The following is a 14,804-nucleotide window of genomic DNA, read 5'->3' as shown; positions in this document are numbered from 1 at the left end:
AATAAAGTATTTTAGATGTGTGTGAGTGTGTGTTTGTGTGTGTGTATGCTGAAATGAAGTTTATATATTTACATCAGTTTTATCTAGATTCAGATGATCGTTTATTCAACTGACTGCAAGACAATTAAACACATGTTCAGTCAAACTAAACCAGAATTTAAACCACTATATTTAGTTCAACTCATGCAAAAAGACATTTTAATGAAAAATCTGAATTAAATACTGCCACGACTTACATTTTTGGGGAAAATCACATCACCTCTGTAATTAAAACAAGTTTGTAAGTTTGAAATTTATATAACTTGAGCCCACCCACATCCAAACATAGTGTACACTTACATTTCAGTTGTTGCAATCAGGCACAGTAGCAGCTGCAGAGAATTTTTTCCAGCCCGTGCTTTGTCAGGACCAGCCAACTAGTCAGTGCACTGGGAGGAAAAAGCAGGCTCCTCTTATGCTTTTTGTAGTGGCATCTGATCCTGCGTTCATCATAACCAAAGCTCTTCTGTATCGTGCCAGAGGAAATGTCAGACCATACAGAGGAATTCACCAACAAGCCCTTCGCAGCCCAGTTGTCCAATGTTTACCTCAGCATCTTGGCACTGTTCTGCTTTAAGCTTTTTGTTAAGATCTCTCTTAACTTGCTGACATACTTCTACATTGTCCGTGGGAATCGCAAAGAGGCTGCCAGGATATCAGCAGAGTTCTATGATTATGGTCAACAACACAGTGAGTACTTTGAGACAGGTCGTTTTAAAAAGGACTAACACTTGATTTTTTATTAATTTGGTTACTTAATAACATTTTGCAGTTTAAGGTGTAATATATCTGTATGATGATGGCAAACACAGCTTAAATGTAACCACAATACAAATAAATTATGGTTACAAACACCCTGCAACGCATTTAACCCCAACTGTAAAAGGTCAGAGGTAAAATCTAAATGTTTTCTTTAGAATCGTACAGAAGCCCTCCATGCACACATACACACACACACACACCATTTCAGTGTTTACAAATGAGCTATAAATACTGCATTGCTAATCCAATGAGTATAAAAGCCATTAATTGTGTTCACATTAATACATACTAGAAATATCATTGATAGCCCACTTTTCTTTCATTAGCTTAATAGCTACTTAGAAATCCTGAACTGTACATTCAATATTAAATGAAGACAGTGTTGGCCCGGCAGCTCTTTCTCTCTAATGTATTAATAGAACGCAGTCATGATATCCCCTCCCCCAGCCGCATCCTGCCCTAGTTTCCATTCCCAGCTATGCAGTGCACACTTTCACACAGCCACCAAAACAACACTCCACATTCTCAGGGACAGGCGGTTCGAAGGCACATTCTGAGGGAAGACAGACACGACAACAACATAATCTGTAGCTATCATCCAAAGGGCTGTTTAATCTAAAGTGTACCCACTCCATGGAATACTAATTGACCAAGCTCAGGGTATTTGTCACGGTCCCGTAGATATGGTCTTTCTTGTTCTGAGAAATCTGTTTGATGTCTCTAGCTGGTCCTGTCTGTATTTCAGATTTTAATGTCAGTCAGGGAAAATAAGGTGCATGAATAAAAAAGCATGGATTTAATAGAAAACATTAGGTGGATTATTGTATAATTTATAAAGAATATGGATGAAAGGGTGGATGAAGATGATGACGATGAGAACGTGTGGAATGCATCAGCTGTTATTCTGGACATTGACTCAGGTGCGCCTGAAGACATTTCTTCTTTTTTCTGGATTTCCTTCTGTTTTTTATTGAACAGCCACAGCCAGTTTGGCAGGTTTACTTTCATTTGTCATGTGAATGGAGTGTGATAGTGCAGAGTTTAATGCATCAGGAATTTTCAAGCGCTGTTAAGTCACATAACCATATGCTGCCGGGTGCATTAACTCTTGGAAGATGAAAGGTAAAACGTGACTTGAGAGGTTAAAACAGCCAGTTGCTATGTTTAGATGTGTGGCAGGAGAATGCATATTTGAAGCTTTCTCTGTACTGTAGATTTTTTTAAGGAGTCTCGACAAGAGAATTAAGTAAATAAAAATACATTTAAGTTTGACTAAGTACTGAATTCGTATTCCTGTCACAGGATCTTGGGCAGACCGCTCACCCCTCCACGATGCTGCCAGTCAGGGCCGCCTCCTGGCCTTGAGGACCCTCATTTTACAGGTGAAGAAAAACACAATTCCCTTGGAGGCAGGCGGGTAATGTGTAACCTCTCATCTGCAAACATGAATCCTGTTGTAACCATCTCTTCCACAAGCCAGTTTGGTTCAGTAACTTTGTAGATTTATCCACACCTTGATAAAGAGATCAAGGTGTGGATAAAACTCTGGAGACTGCTACAAAGTTATCTGTAAGATTTATATAAAATTATTACCTGGGTCACGATTACAATATAGCATATGTTTGGTATGCTTGTAGCAGCAATATTTTTTAATGAGAGTAACACAGTATACACCTAGCAGATAAATTATTGATAACTATTTCCATATTTCACTATGTAGTTCTAGCTTTCCATACGGCATAAAAATGCTAATAATGTTTGTGATCCAACAGGGAAGATACTGTTTCACGCTATCTGTCAATTATAAGAGTTGATGTATCAGTGCAAAGTAAAAAAAATAATAATATAAGATATAAAGCTGTTCCTTACAAGGCAGCACAGTGGTGCAATAGTAGGCATTGTTTCCTCAAAGCAAGAAGGTCCAAATCCCCTGACCAGCTGGGACCTTTCTGAGTGGAATTTGTATGTTATCTCTTTTGCCTGTGGTTCTCTATGGGCACTCTGGCTTCCTCCCATAGTCCAAAGACATGCGCGATAGGTTAAGTGGTAACTCTAAATTGGCTATAAGTGAGGATGTTAGCATCATGTTTGTCTGTCTCACTGGGTGAGCGCTGATACAGACTGGTCACCTGTCCAGTTGTACCCTTCAAGCTTATGACCAGTGGGATTATCTCCAGCCCCATCACGACCCTGAACTAAATAAGCTGATAAAAATGGATGCATGGTTCTGAACAGGTCCACAAATTTTGTAAATAGCACCTAAAATGAATTAAAAAACACGACATATTACACACTCTGTCATTATTTTCATGATAAAAAATTGAGCCAAAGTGCAGAAACAATTATGTACACCCTAAATGCATTAGGGTAAAAGCATCTGAGTAACTGATTGTCAGCAAGTGTAACCACCGATATAAAAGCAGACATTTTGGCACTTTGTTGGTCTGGAGCGTGCAGGTGTGTGTCAATGTTTAGCACATTGCCAACGAATTAGGAAAAACTAGGCGATTATCTTAAAGAAACAATTGTTGCTGCTGATCTGTTTGGGAAGACCAAATCATTCTACAGTGAGAAAGATTATTCATAAGTGGAAAACATTCAAGACAGTTGCCAAATTCATCTCTGCAATGCTCAGAGACACTGCCAAAAACCCAAAAGCTACATCTCATTATAGTACAATTAGGAAAAGACTGAACTAATATGGTTTGTTTGGAAGGGTTGCCAGTAGAAAGCCTCTTCTCTCTAAAACGAACATGGCAGCACCTGGAACCAATGTCCTAAGTGGAGATGTTTGGCCATTATTCACAGTGCCACATCTGGCAAAACAGAAACACAACATATCAGCACAATGACTTCATAGTGACAGTAATTGTTCATAGTAACTATCAAGCTCAGTGAGCTTCTTCTGCAGCCACAGATCCTGGGCACCTAGCAGTCACTGAGCTAACCATGAACACCATTCAATACCATTCTACAGTTAAAGATGAAGCTATCTGTTAAAGCTTAGCTGAAATTTGGTCACAGACTAGAACATCACCACAAGAGCAAACCTACAACAGAATGGCTGGAAAAGAAAAGACCCAAGGTGTTGCAATGGGACTGTCAAAGTCCAGATCTCAACGTCTTAGCTAAAATGCTGTGGTGAGACCTTGAGGAAGCTATGGATAAATCCCCACAAACCCTGTTTTAAAGAACAATGTCAGAGTAAAGTTTGTTCTACAAGCTATTGAATCATGGAGTGTACTTAATTTTTCACATAGTGCTTCTAGGATTTTGGCCTAGTTTTTGGAAAATAAACTTGTTTTGTACAGTAGTTCAAAGGCCTTATTTACCCAAAGATTTTCTTTTTAATTCATGTCCCAAACCCCTGGAACTGTAAGAGATTGTACTTTCTATTTACTGACCTATTTGTCACTTTAAACCTATACATACTTAACAACAGTTCATAAGTTTCAATATACAGGCTAGCTAAATGCCAACAACACAAAATCTAAATACTCAAAATTGCACTATGGGTTACAATAACCACATGGTTTTAAAATTAATATTATTTTTGTAGTTTTTATGGCATATACATGCCCCTTATGTATAGTGTGTGAGGGGAGTTTGACCATGGAACTATTATTTGAACATATGCTAAGGAAAGAATAATTGCAAACAAAAACAAGTACAATACTAATACAAATGCATTAAAAGTGAAATCTCCACTTGCATTTCCAGCTGCTCACAGAATGTGCTACAAAAAAGCCTGTGACTTCAGCTACAGAGGAAACAATGCTTTGCTCTAGTCAGACAAATTCATAACAAAGTAGGAAAATTATTACAGGATTTCAGATGGTAATTTATTAGCTCTTTACTGGCTTTCAGTTGGATCTACAGTTTAATTAGCAGGCTTGTTAATCTCTGCTGTTGAAATCATCACAGTTTGAAAATTGCTAAGAACCCTAACTGAAGAGAATGTCTGTGTTTTGTAAGAGGAGATAAACTTATTAATGTTCTTGTTCATTTATGAGTTAATGTCCCATAAATATCCATGCCCACTAAATATCTGTGGCTATTTGATTCTGTTTCCAGGGTCACAATGTAAATGTTCTGACTATAGACCATGTAACACCCCTGCATGAGGCCTGTCTTGGAGACCATGTTGCCTGTGCCAGAGCACTCATTGATGCAGGAGCAAATGTAAGTCCTATAGTGGCCTGGTGACTCTTTAATGTTGCCATGTTGCACAGGTCAAATGAAATTTCCATGGCTGGGAAAATCTGGGTAAGGGTAACAAATGAGCAATGCCCTGTTTCAGTCACTGCAGAGCTATTAAGTTGTTGTTGTTCCCTTTCAACTGTACCCCCAGGCTGTTACTATTTGTCAACTTGCATGATTAAATAAGGCCTAAAAATAAGAATAAAAAGAAAATGTGTTCACAGGTCAATGCTTCTACAATTGATGGAGTCACCGCTCTGTTCAATGCCTGTACAGTGGGCAGTGTGGCATGCACGGAAATTCTTCTGGAAAATGGAGCAAAACCCCAGAGTCTTTTATATCAACCTTCTCCGATACACGAAGCAACCAGCAAAGGTATGTCATGACCAAAGATTTTGCAAAATCCATAAACTCTGATTATTTTCAGTATTTTTTGTGATTCAAGTTAGTGTTACATGATTATGCATGTATTACTGTGTGGGTCTATGTGAAACACAATGGAAAGATATCCCCTTGGAAAAAGAGACTATTCTACATGGACCATTTACTTCAAAGTGAGCCAGTGTTAGAGGACCAGTCCTAAGAGACTTAAGCTTGTGAGAGCCGGCTTTTGCTGATGAGAGTCATTATTTTTGACTAACAGTATAATCAGAGCAGTATAATCAGAAAATAACCCAACATTATCGCAGTTCCCCTCTCTGCAGATTACGCTTGACTTTCGACCTGATTTTGTGTCCTTTACTGTGCTATAAGCACGTTCTTACTTGCACTATGATAAACAGCTTTAGCTATAAATCCAACAGGGCCTGAGCAGACAGCTTGGAGAATTATTTTGCATTGTCACTTACTGATTACTGACTTCACGCTTCATTACTTCCAGGTCATTACGGTTGTGTAGAGGCTCTGGTGACTTGGGGGGCAGATGTGGACATGGACATTCCTCACCTGGGCACAGCACTATATACAGCCTGCGTCTGCCAAGAGCTTGAATGTGCCAGGAAACTCCTGAGGGAAGGTCAGTTCGCAGAACTGTGTCGATGTTTACAGAAAAGTCCTATGTGAACATATGGACTTAAGCACAAAGATTAGAAACACAAAAACAAACTGATATATAATAAATATATGCATGCTCAGAGGATTTTAGAGGCCTCTGGGGGGGGGGAATAAAAACATTTAAACAACAATATGATAAATTCTGTGCTAGGAATATGACAAACAATGAGACTGCAAATTGTCAAGTGCAAAAGGTGTAACAAAGAGCTAATGAGAACTCTATCACATAAGAAACAGACAAACTAATTGCTTTATTAGCAGCAGCCTTAGTAAACAAGAACTTAATACAAGCAAAGCACACATTGCAATTTCAATAAGAAGTGGGACCACATTTATACCCAAGAAGTGACTGATTACATATACAAGTGATTAGTGTGCCCATTTGTGTCTCACTGCAGTCTTTGAAAGAAGGTAATTTAGGCAAGTAAAGAAAAGGTAAATTAAAAATATAGTCACAAATTAACCAAAGCTACTTGTACTTAACAATACAGGCATCTGATCTTGGAGTTTTCTGATTGGACTATGGATAATTGTAGTCTCCTCCATGTAGGTGCAAATGTACAGAAAGGTAAATCCCTGGATTCACCCTTACATGCAGCTGCAGAAAAAGACTGCACAGCTGTAGTGAAGTTGCTGCTGGACTTTGGCGCAGACATTAATGCCAGGAACACAGAGTTTCAGAGGCCAGTGGATGTGGCTCCACCCAGCAGTCTAACAGAAGGCTTTCTACTGCTTTATGAAGGTATGAGTTTACTTTTTACTTAGTTTCGTGTGCAATCATTGATCTCTTTCTGACCTAGCTTTGACCTGTTTCTGTCTTTTTTTAACCACCAATTAACAGTGATAAATAATGTTTTCCTATCTCCTTTTCATAGCTACACCACGGTTGCTTAGCCAGTTGTGTCGTCAGTGCATCAGAAACTGCGTTGGACGCGACAGACTCCACCTTCTTTCCCATCTTCCTCTGCCTAACAGGATCAAGAGCTACCTGCAGTACCAATGACAACAGATTATCAAACTGTTTGCCTAAATGGGACTTGCAGGAAGAAGCCTTGGACACCAAAAAATTATATCAACTCCACACTCCTCATAACTTTAATTTTAGCTTCCAGTCAATCCAGTAAAAGCAATTAATTTGAATTAGCCACACAGCCGAGTAGCTGACTGTAGCAGCTGTGTTGAGCTGGCCTGATTCTCATGTGAGGATGTGTGGACCTGGATAAATGTAAAGCAGGATGCCACTAAAGCAAACTTCCAGGATTAGTTTTCCCTAGGTTAATTTTGTTTGAATAACATTAATAATAAATATTTTGTTTTCTGTTCTGCAGTGGTTAGAAAATGCCTTACTAGTTGCCAGTGAGTGTTGCACTTTATATTTAAACCCCCCATAAAAGATTAGAATAACGTGTAAATGCACACTATATGCTGTATGTTAATGAATGTTCATTGTTTAGCATTAAACACTAGAATATTAAAAATTTGTTTTGAAACCTGTTGCATTCAAATATGTCTTTCCTAGGAGCCACATGGTGGATTTGTTACCAATGTTTGTCTCAGTGGTATGGTGGAATCAGTTATTCAAAGAGTTGACAAGTTTAAGCTTGGATTACTGACCACTGACAACTGCTCGGATGGAAAATGTGTGTAGCTGGATGGAACTTTTAAATCATGCCCTAACATATTATTAACAAGATATTCATGTGCCATTTGATAATATTTTGGCAGTATTTTGATTTCTTATTTTATATATCTGAGTTTCATTTCAGTATTTGTAATTAATTATTTGAGTTTCATTGTTATATTACATGCAGTTGTGTATGCTCTAGTATTATTTATTGGTTGGCACTATTAAAAATTAAAAGCTTTATACAAATTTTAGCCAAATAAATAAATAAATGAAGAAACAGACCGCTCACCCTCTAGAGGGCAGCACGCCGCTACCGACACGGTTTAGCACCACAGAGTGCTGTTGTCATAGAAATCTCAACAAAACAGGCCAGGAGCTCGTCAATTAGCCCACCTTAAAACAAAGCAGGAAAGTGACTGGTAACAGCGATAGAAAGGTCAGTGGTGTGTAGATTTCATGGCTCGGAGCAGCATATGTTTCGCAGAATGTCCCAAGAAAACAGGACTACCAAGAGAAGTAGTCAAGTGGCTGCAAACTCTGGACTTGGCATTTTATCCCCAAAATGTGCGCAGGTACAGAACCTATTTTGTGAATCACAAATACGAATAAAAGAAAAGAAGAAGAATTAAAATAGGATATGTGCGATTAAAATATATATTTTTACACGTCTATTTTCCTGCATATTGTTAGAAAAGTATTATGTTGTGTTTTTACTAACCTACCTACCATTCGTAGGTAAGTGTTTTATTTAGATACCATTTAATCTTTTTTCTAACTTAAAACAAACACGTAACTGCAGATTTAAAAAAAAGAAACAAATCACATAAAACTAGGGTGGCCAGATGTCACGCTGTATCTAAGCCTGCACATTTTATATATGCAGACAATGTCGCACTTTTTAATAGGCTCTTGGACTCCTGTGACTGAAAAAAGGAGATCCGTGGATAACTTCTGAGTCCCGAAGATCAGGACAGCAGCTGAACTGTTAGTTCAGCAGAAAAGAGGAATAGATGAATGCACAATACATACATTCAAGAAGTCATGATATATAGAAATATAAATGCACACACACACATACAGTACCCATTACGGCATTAATGTACCCCCTTAGCTCAATTCTACTGATACACATCAGCTGTAAGGTAAATTCATACAGTTTGATAAAGATAAGTTGTTGCAGTGCAGTCTTAACTTCATTAGTTGGCTAACAGTAGTTTAGTGCTTCTGCAGCAATCGTGGTAACCAGCATGACTGAGAAGTACACTAAGTGGATGGGACTATGCAGGCCAGACCTTATGAAGAAAAATGTCTCTTTGAAATTAAAAAGAGATCATTCATCAGCTTGTAAGTTTTAAAGCATGAGGCTGTTTGAAAATTGTGTAAAAGAGGTGGCTTTGTCAAGCTAAGTGTGTCCAGTGTTGGATGGGTTTAGAGTTGAGCCGATTTAATCGAAGTTTGTCTGGCTATCATTACCTCAGGATTGTGGTGCGTGAGGTGAGTCCTCATAGTAATTCCAGAATATTTTAATTTGTTTAAAATGAAATGAAATTGATATTTGGTGTCCCTGTATCAATACAATATAACCACACAAAATCTACCTCAATCTATCTACCTCCCCCCTCACACCCACCTACCCAATTTCCAGCACACTGTGAACTGTGTTTGTATCAATTTCCTAATTTATATACAGCATATCAAAATTCTGCACTACCATGTGCCCCATTTTTTTCAGTTTCCTCATTTAAACACAAACTTACAATGCATAAAATATGAAGCGAATAACCAACTTAAAAGGAGCAGGATTATGTGAGGTTGATTAAAAAAGAAAGAAAACGCAAGGATAACAATAAATCTGCTATGACAAGGAATAACCAAGTGCTAAGACAAATTCCACTGGTAGAGCCAGTAAGTGCATATTGTTATTTCTGTATTTCATTTCCAGAGATTTTTCCAGCGGCTACCTTGTGGCACAGATATTTTCTCATTATTACCCCCGAGACTTTTCATTGCACTCATACGACAGAGGAACATCGCTTTCTGCCAAACAGTGGAACTGGAGCCAGATAGAGCGGGTGAGCAGAGGAAAATATTCAAAAATATAATGAGCCGCGAAGAAATGCTTTTTTTTATTCACTGCAGCTGGCATGTCACTGAAATGCATCTTCCAGGTACAGTTTGGTGTTAAAATAATACAAGTTCAAGTTTTTCTTACTTGTTCCAGGCAAGTGTCATAAATAAATGTTTTGGTTAATCTGCAATTCGCCAGGGGCACAGACACACAGAAAGCATGGAGCCTTAAATACATATGTTGAAGCAGGGCTGGACTTGGACTTAAGTAGTTGCTACAGTTAAAAGCTACACTTCAGCTATTAGCAATGGCTCATGGTCAAAGTTCCTTCCTAAATATGTCCCTCCATCTATTTTCTTACCATGTCAATTTCATCTACCTCCATCTCCCCCTCACTTCTCCACAGCAGGCACTCGCAGCAACAGTGTGCTGTAACTGAAGATTGGTTACTAGTTGTTGCCGGTTCATGGTGGAGCAGCAGCCCTGACAGCTAACATGTTGGTTGTTTTTAATTTCTTTTTATTGTTTTCTTTCAGCTTTTCAGCTTCACCTTTTCACCACTTCTTCCACACAGCGAAGGGGATGGGCTGGTCACATTAAGAGATTGACTGGGCAATCCAGTGTCAGCATTGAAAATAAATGAATGGGCTGTTGTCAGTGCTTGTACAGCTGGTGCGCAAAATGCCCAGTATGCCAGATTTACCAGTCCAGCCCTGTGTTGAGGTCCCGCTGGGATGTGACATTTTCACTACCCACAGTGCCTGTGTTAACTGAATCGTAAAGTGGTTTCCTTCTCCATTCAAGTGTTTAAATATAATCTACAAAGTTTATTGATCCAGTCTTTAGAGAAGCGGAATATGTACTTGAAGAAGGAGGCCATTGATGGAACAATCCATTGTAAACCAGGAGCAGCTGAGCTGATGGTGCTGGAAGTTTACACTATTTTAACTAACGGGAGGTATGTTGGCAGCTTTATATCTGATGTAATACTGATCTTTAAAAATAAATGTTTGCATTTTTTTGTATATGTAACTACAAATATGTGACTACACATGTAACTATTAATGATGTTGAAAAGATCCAGAACAATACTATTGCAACTCTCACAAATATTTGTTTAGCGGTCAAAGCGATGTGACAAAGAACCATAACATATATTGTGTTTCCCTTTTAAGAGTCAGTGATGTAGAGGGCCCAGAGCCAGACTTCACCGATGAAGAATACCAGAACCTACTTCCCAGCCTGGCTCGCTCCACAGCTTCAAAAGCCATCAAGAACAACCTGACAGGAACAGAAATCAAGGCTGTGCCTGATATAAGCACAAACCAGAGGAAGGCAGAAAACATCCTCCGCAGGCACCTCGAGCACAAAGCTGCAGAGAGAATTCTGAACCCTGGTAGGTCATCCATGATTAAGCGGCATTGTATCTCACATTAAGATTCATAAATACATACAGCTACTTAGATTATCAGGAGGTGACATATTTCTGGCATATTGCATTATGGAAATGCTAGTAGATATAATAACTGCATGATTTGCAGTATGGCCAGTTCAGAGTTTACAATCATTAATTTTTTTGTGTTGGAGACAAAATAAGAGAGCAGGGTCAAAACACATGCAAAGGGGAATAAATCAAATTTATTTGTGTAGAAATTTGCTTTTTTTGACAATGCCCTGTTTTGAGTACAGGACGTTTTAAAGTGAAGCCTAAGCGAAGCCAGCCAGCTCCCCACAATCTTGTGCCACCAAGCCAGATGGATAAGTGCTCTGACACCTGTTCACCTGAAGGCAATACCTTAAGTATGCACAAACTCCCTACTTTTGTTTATTTATTTTTGCAAAAGTAAGCTGAAGAGAATATGGATTTTGTAAAAATGTTGAATGCACCAGTTGGCTGCAGTAAATTTGGGAGGTAAATATTGACACCTGTCCTTCAGTGGTGGAATAGCTGGGTCTTGGTTGCTTGCAGTGGAACTGTATACCAGGAAACTGTTACATCCAGCTGTTGCCTGCACAGCAGCTGCTTTAAAAAAACACTGCTTATGTACAAGTAGCTATTAAAGTTAATGTTTTTTTTAATTTAAGTATTTCTTTCTGTGGTGCTGAATAACCTAATGCACAAAACAGAACTAATACACCAGTGTAATTGTAGCTGCACTTTTGACAGATGTGTTTCTGCTGTTCTAGAGCTGTGGTCTTCACCAACATGGAGCAGAGCTTCTGTTTCCTTTAAGGAGATAAAGGTCCGTCAGCCAGCCAAACATTCATTGGTTAATTATTAAAGATACCGATTGAATAACTGCGCTGTCACTGTTTTATGTGTGAAATGATGAACTCATTTATTTTCAGTTATTCAAAACAAAGTCCTTCTCAAACTATTATACCTCACCAGTATTTACCTGACTGTAATTTGATGTGATTTGATTTGGATGATGCATGACGTAATTTCTTGTTATCGCTTATATAATGGTAAAAGGTCTCTACCATGATATATGCTGTGTCTGTTTCTGCCAGTAGGCGGCAGCATTACATCATACCATTATTTCTCAATGGCCCGTGCAGAGGAGCTGAAGGTGTACCATTTGCATTTTATAAATTTATACAGTGGTTATACTGAGCTTAAACTGTTCACCATTGTGTTTCACCAGCATAAGAAGTGTTATTTTAAAAGTAACAGTTGATAATGAATATTAGATATTACTGAATATTCACATATTACTAAATTTTCATCTATGCTCCTCAGTCATCACAGAGCCTCGCTGTCTCTCAATCAGTCTCTCATTTTGGGAGAAACCTGAAAAAGGCTGATAAAATCTACTCTATGAAGATATTAGCAGATTCCTTAATTGCTTTGCTAAACACCCAGTCATTGTGGCAGGCAGACATGAAAGCTTTTCCCTTTCATTTAAAAAAAAAAAAAAAAATGCTCTTGGTTACAAAGCATGTTTCAGCATTTTTATGGACCGGAGATTTATATTTTAGAAATACAATGAGCTGAATCACTGTTTTTTTCTTCTTCTTTTTTTAAACTGCTGTTAACTAAAGACCAAAGATTCTTTGGTCTTTTTTTCTCAATGTCAAAAAAACTGTGCCCATAGCAACGCAAGTTGAATGTGCTGACACATCTTCATTTAGAGCTGCAACAAAACAAGCTGAACAGTCATGATTGTGCCTAGAAAATAAACACCATATGTTCAGTGTAATGACTCTATGTACCAGTATTCCTTGCTAAAGAGTTATGCAAAAACTTGTCTAAAAGAACACTCTACTACTATGCTAATGACTTAATATTTCTACTATGACATGCACATTCCTATATTTTCAGTCATAAATTATCATTTTGCTCAGGGATCTGCCAACAACGTCATGCCAAATTCATTAACTTAATGTCATGGATAATGATTTTAATAGTCGAGCTTAAATTGGAGATAGAATAATATAATGTGAAATGTTTTCTCCACCCACCCAATATTAAATTTCCTATCATATTAATAACTGGTGTTTCATTCTATACTTTTTCCCTTTTAAATTAGCTCCTTTATTTTGTGCACGTTATTGAGCTGTTTTGGTTTGTCATATTACATTTTGTTGAGCTATTCTGTTTTATTTAAGCTGTTTTGAGTGTTTTTATCTGCTATAACTCAAGGATTTCCAACCCTTGGGATGAATAAAGCTAAACTTATGCTCGCTCATTTGTGTTCACTACCGAATGACTGCTTTTTCATTTTTTATTTAAGTGGCTTTCCTGGCAGACTTGGCAGACAATGTAAAATTAAACACTGTCATTTCCTACATGTTGTACAGTGCTTAACAAATGTATTAGACTTTGTCATAGAAAGAGAAAAAAATAATGTTGTTAGGCAAATAACAAACTGAATTCATGATTTTTTTTTTTTTTTTTTTTACACAAATTCGACCCGGACTGCACTGAGAAGTCAGAAATTAATGAAACATAATATTCAATCACCAAAACAAATTTTTCGGTTCATGAATACAATTAAATAACTGTAATTTGGCATTTTAATGAAAAAATACTAATCTGCTTCCCCTTTTTTAAATAATAGAGTTAATATGAAAATTCACGGATAACAGCAATAATTATATTGTAGCATTAAAAATCTAATTTTGATTAAAGATTTTGCACATGTTGGGGGATTAACTATTACATAAACATAAAAAAATATTTGGGTAATTACCAATAATGCTGTTTTAGGGCACTTGTGGCATAAACATTAGATTGGGTGGTGGTCTTAAAAATTTGATAAGTATTTGATATGTAAAATACCCAATGTACAGTACTTACAAGATATTGCATTAACTTCAACATCTAGCCATACTAGTCCTAAATAGTTTGGTTTTCCTCTTAATATATTATAACCAGTCATCTTTTTAGTTATAAGTAATACATCCATGACATGGTTGCTGCTGTCGAAGCACGCCGGCTTCACCCGATTCTTTTGATGGCAAGAAGTCAGGCGGAGACGTGAAGTCCAACTTCATCTCTTTATTCAGCAAAGCATATGCATATGGAGATCACACACCAAACTCTAAGCTGCACAGAGTATGTTCTAAAGTATGATTTAGAGAATGATTTGATGTATGATCTAAAGCCTTTCCTCAATAAAGCTATTTTATACCTTTTCATTGCACCCCTCTTTGCCAACAGGGAGAGTGGGTGCACTCCCCCTGTCAGCCAATCACAACATGTTTATCACTGTCATCCCACCCACATGGCAGTGGAAATTCAGCTGTGTCCTGCACCCTAGTTCTTAACCTTTATTTTTCAACACATCTCATTTGCTTTACGTTTTTTTATCTTCAATTTTAACACTTGTTTCGTGCTCTTCTGTTTCCACTCGCCTACACATAGTTTCACATCCCCAATGTCTGGCAGTTTTTAACTTTTGAGCAACAACATCTATCTTGCACTATGATTGACAAAATAAACCCTTTCCACTGCCCAAACACCGGAGTCATCCACTCCTCCAGAGGATTGTTCACCCCTGAATGTTCATGCATTTTCTTGGACAATGCTCTCAGTCCCTCTAGGGCTCT

At 37.8% G+C, this 14,804-nt stretch overlaps 2 protein-coding genes across 5 annotated transcripts; both read left to right on the top strand.

The window, feature by feature from the left end:
- The first annotated feature begins 145 nt into the window (after positions 1–145).
- On the top strand, positions 146–7,510 carry asb5a (ankyrin repeat and SOCS box containing 5a). 3 transcript variants are annotated; one of them, XM_031757889.2, is made up of 7 exons: positions 146–729; positions 2,104–2,183; positions 4,876–4,983; positions 5,226–5,376; positions 5,882–6,016; positions 6,605–6,796; positions 6,930–7,510. In XM_031757889.2, exons 1-7 carry the CDS (start codon positions 525–527, stop codon positions 7,055–7,057), a joined length of 999 nt encoding a protein of 332 aa, XP_031613749.1. In that variant the 5' UTR covers positions 146–524; the 3' UTR covers positions 7,058–7,510. The 3 variants fall into 3 exon arrangements, with proteins under 3 accessions (XP_031613749.1, XP_039476970.1, XP_031613757.1); XM_031757897.2 differs by lacking the exon at positions 146–729 and adding an exon at positions 749–1,721; XM_039621036.1 differs by lacking the exon at positions 4,876–4,983 and having other exon boundaries at positions 147–729.
- A 537-nt stretch (positions 7,511–8,047) lies between these two features.
- Positions 8,048–13,531, top strand: spata4 (spermatogenesis associated 4). Of its 2 annotated transcripts, XM_031759529.2 has the most exons (6): positions 8,048–8,253; positions 9,624–9,753; positions 10,589–10,707; positions 10,925–11,145; positions 11,439–11,549; positions 11,937–13,530. In XM_031759529.2, the coding sequence occupies exons 1-6, from the start codon at positions 8,138–8,140 to the stop codon at positions 12,029–12,031; spliced, it is 792 nt and encodes a 263-aa protein (XP_031615389.1). In that variant the 5' UTR covers positions 8,048–8,137; the 3' UTR covers positions 12,032–13,530. The 2 variants fall into 2 exon arrangements, with proteins under 2 accessions (XP_031615389.1, XP_039476964.1); XM_039621030.1 differs by lacking the exon at positions 11,439–11,549 and having other exon boundaries at positions 11,937–13,531.
- Positions 13,532–14,804: the final 1,273 nt, after the last annotated feature.

The sequence above is a fragment of the Oreochromis aureus genome, linkage group 2 (assembly GCF_013358895.1).
Source record: "Oreochromis aureus strain Israel breed Guangdong linkage group 2, ZZ_aureus, whole genome shotgun sequence".
Classification (NCBI taxonomy): Eukaryota; Metazoa; Chordata; class Actinopteri; order Cichliformes; family Cichlidae; genus Oreochromis; species Oreochromis aureus.
The sequence above is the reverse complement of the archived record's forward strand: the minus strand, read 5'-3'. Positions and strand labels throughout refer to the sequence as shown.

Coding starts and splice junctions, on each gene's coding strand:
- asb5a (XM_031757889.2), top strand. CDS start 525: ATGTCAGACCATACAGAGGAATTCACCAACAAGCCCTTCGCAGCCCAG. Junction 2,184..4,875: donor TGAGGACCCTCATTTTACAG/GTGAAGAAAAAC, acceptor TTCTGTTTCCAG/GGTCACAATGTAAATGTTCT. Junction 5,377..5,881: donor ACACGAAGCAACCAGCAAAG/GTATGTCATGAC, acceptor CATTACTTCCAG/GTCATTACGGTTGTGTAGAG.
- spata4 (XM_031759529.2), top strand. CDS start 8,138: ATGGCTCGGAGCAGCATATGTTTCGCAGAATGTCCCAAGAAAACAGGA. Junction 9,754..10,588: donor ACTGGAGCCAGATAGAGCGG/GTGAGCAGAGGA, acceptor TTATTGATCCAG/TCTTTAGAGAAGCGGAATAT. Junction 11,146..11,438: donor AGAGAGAATTCTGAACCCTG/GTAGGTCATCCA, acceptor TTTTGAGTACAG/GACGTTTTAAAGTGAAGCCT.